Here is a 3234-nt window from a genome sequence, read left to right on the forward strand (position 1 = left end):
GAAATTCGGAAAACACATCATTAGACAGGAAGTACAATCGCATGGTGGGTAATTACTGTTGATTTTCGCGCGACTAGTTTATGCTAGATCGAGACTATAGGCGTAAGCTAGGCCTAGGTCTCGGTGGTTGATTAGACTGGCCGAGGAGTCCAGCTGGAGGGTTTACACTGGGTTTTCCCCCAAGTATTTCGTTTAGCGTGTGGTAGTGTTGGCATGCCGATTTCGGGTCATCCCTTATTACATTGGCCGACCCCTTGCCCGTCCCACGAATAAAAACGTCTCTCACATCCTTGTGGTTTGCTCTTAGATTTTTCAACTTTGTCACAACAATTGCCAATGTTATGCTATTGTGGCCTAAGTCCCGCATTCTCTCTGCTATCCTTTCGTGGACACCAACCTTCTGACGATACAATTTATCTTCTTAACTTTTTCGGCAATTTCTGGCTCCCTCCAGATATCTATTAAATCACATTCCTGCGCATACGTCCAGAGATGGCGTTTCTTTACTGACTTTTTGGCCATCATTTGCAAAATAAGACTTGTTGAAATTAAAGTACACAGATCAGGGAGACTACGTCAATTCTGAATGGTGTTTATGACAGTAACTAAAAAATGCGCTAACCAGCAAGCATGGAAGGTCACTTTGCTTCAATTTGATTGGTGTATTCGTGACCTGTGGGCACCCGCTGTTTAATTGTTTACTGGCTTTAGGCTGGATTAAGAAGTTAGTCGACATAAATTTACTCGACGGGCTTAGTCGAGTTGTGGCCTTCATCTCGCCATACTTGAGCGGTCATACTCAAACTTATGGCGAGATCTTCTAGCTCATCCACTAAAATTATCTCGCCATAGTTGGATATGAACGGGGCTTATGTGTTCTACTTTATCGTAATAATAGATTGTTTCAAACTATCGTCAATTACTTTAATATAAGTTTGAGTTACGTTCATCTGCTTTGTGTAATTATTTAATTTTATTTAAATAAGGTATTTTTAATATAGATTAATAATTTGTTACATTTTTTCAGTCTCCTTCTCAGTCTGTCCAGCACTTGAATCACTATCTTCAATTCAGTCTTAATCACTCGTCCCACAACTTTAACGCTATTGAATTTTATTATATCCATTGGACGAGTTCTAATGGTGACACAAGTCGAGCAAAAGAATCAAGTAGTTAAAAGTCACCTTATTTTGCGACCTACCTTATTTTGCGACCTACCTTCCCCCTCACATAATCATTGAGCCCCCAATTTCACCTTCGCATCTTAGATGCGAAGATATTAGACACTGCTGTAAACCTCATGGCCACTCTAAACAAATGTTTAGTTTTCAGTAATATATTTAATAAATTATTAATTATTTTATCATTGTTATTGATATTAAATCATATTATTTTCCAGGCATCTGGCAATAAGGTGAGCAGACAGTCAGTATTGTGTGGCAGTCAGAATATTGTCCTCAATGGCAGGGTAAGTGCATATCAGTAGGTTGCCTAGAACACAAGTAAAGCCCTTACTATTCAATTTGCATTAAGCAACTTTGAGAGTCATCATGAGTCAGAATCCAGAAAGTTTTAATCCGCAGTAGTATATGTTTCTAAATACAGTAATCTAGTATGGAATTTATTTTTATATAAATTTTATTCTTATGTTAAGTCTTTAGGAGTGAGGAATCAAGTAACGTTTGTTACAGTGGTTTAGTTCATTTTTTGGTTCCTGCCTCCTCCCCGAGTTGATTTATTGTATTTGTTTATGTTCTTGATTTTGGCAAAGATTAAGAATAAAGAAAATTACAGTATATATAAAATCAATTACTGTAAATGCTTGAATAAGCGCAGCGACACTTGGAAAATTTTTGGAGGCTTCATTGTTATTTATCTCACATATTCCCGTAGTTCAGTAGGCCGTAAATATAAATTTATAAAGAACCTTGTCTTCATTGTGTTATTTATTCACAGTATATATAAATAAATTAACGTAAATGCTCGAAAAAGCGCCGCGACACTTGGAAAATTTTTGGAGGCTTCATTGTTATTTATCTCACATATTCCCGTAGTTCAGTAGGCGGTAAATATAAATTTATAAAGAAATGCTTGTCTTCATTGTGTTATTTATTCACAGTATATATAAATAAATTACCGTAAATGCTCGAAAAAGCGCCGCGACACTTGGAAAATTTTTGGAGGCTTCAGTGTTATTTATCTCACATACAGTATTCCCGTAGTTCAGTAGGCCATAAACATTTATAAAGAAATGCTTGTCTTCATTGTGTTATTTATTCATTTTAACGCTGTATACATTGTATTTAATACCCTGTTTCTCAAAACGTTTTATTACACACAGGTAATCTACTCTCAATTAAGCACCGCGGGGCTTATTTGAGAGCCGTGCTCAGCGAAAAAAATTATGTTTGGTGCAGCACTTATTCACTTTTTTGAACAATTACGGGAGGCCAAAAATACTATTATATTTACAGTAATTACTAATTCTAGTGTTTTTGGTAGAATAGTAACCGCAAGGGTTAAATCAATGTCTGACTCAGATGTCAAAATTATTAATTGAAGCTTGGAAGCTCCTTGAGAGGAAAAAAATTCGACCCACCCTTGGTTTTTTATATTTATTTTATATGCTCAGAAAAAAAGACTTAATATATAGACAGTCACCATTAATATTTGATGTGGGAAAAAAAATTCTTAAACAATCCTTTAAAAAAGCATGCTTAAATTATAATTTACTGACCTCAATAGCTGAAAGACTACACCGAACCTGCTGCACCAATGACTGTGTTCTGTTGTACAATGAGTTGTGAATTTACCAGTCCATTATAATTTCTCTATTAATAGTTGCACAATAACATGCCTCGAGATCCTCATTGGCCTAGCAGTGAACTGCAGTGTATAATATACTTATTATTGAACATGGTCTGCTGCCTCGACTGTGAAATATTCCATCACTACTAACAGCTGAATAAGTTATTCAGGAAGTTTAATAACCTTTAAATCTAATAGCCAATCGTTGTACATGAACTAGGGAGTTAGTCGTGTGGACAGCTTCCTGTGGCTCGATATAATATAAGTGCCTCTCTGTCAGTGGCGGCGCCAGCAGGGGGCTTAATCCCCCTACCGGACAGGTCAAGCCCCCCCCCGGACAGAGCCCGTCGGGCAGTCAGACCATAAAACATATAAAAATAGGCCCACACCAAGCCAACACATGTCTGTCACAGTCTGAGAGTGCCA

The 3234-nt window shown here is 37.0% G+C and overlaps 2 protein-coding genes across 3 annotated transcripts in view; one reads left to right on the top strand and one right to left on the bottom strand.

Annotated features, from left to right (window-relative positions):
* Positions 1–3234, bottom strand: part of LOC117115345 (7-dehydrocholesterol reductase-like) — a 32465-nt gene that overhangs the window by 23523 nt on the left and 5708 nt on the right. The window contains exon 1 of one of the 2 annotated variants that reach the window (XM_033259096.1): positions 2738–2946. The exons of the other annotated variant lie outside the window; for it this stretch is intronic. The gene's annotated coding sequence lies outside the window, so the exon portion shown is untranslated. Of the gene's footprint in view, positions 1–2737; positions 2947–3234 lie in introns of those variants that run through there. 2 annotated transcript variants of the gene reach the window in all.
* Positions 1–3234, top strand: part of LOC117115346 (dynactin subunit 5-like) — a 19068-nt gene that overhangs the window by 5643 nt on the left and 10191 nt on the right. Inside the window, exon 2 of the mRNA XM_033259100.1 lies at positions 1400–1468. Within this exon, the coding sequence (XP_033114991.1) occupies positions 1400–1468 (69 nt within the window). The remainder of the gene's footprint in view (positions 1–1399; positions 1469–3234) is intronic.

The sequence above is a fragment of the Anneissia japonica genome, unplaced genomic scaffold (genome assembly GCF_011630105.1).
Source record: "Anneissia japonica isolate Jap-2015-1 unplaced genomic scaffold, ASM1163010v1 scaffold288073_len612986_cov165, whole genome shotgun sequence".
Lineage (NCBI taxonomy): Eukaryota > Metazoa > Echinodermata > Crinoidea > Comatulida > Comatulidae > Anneissia > Anneissia japonica.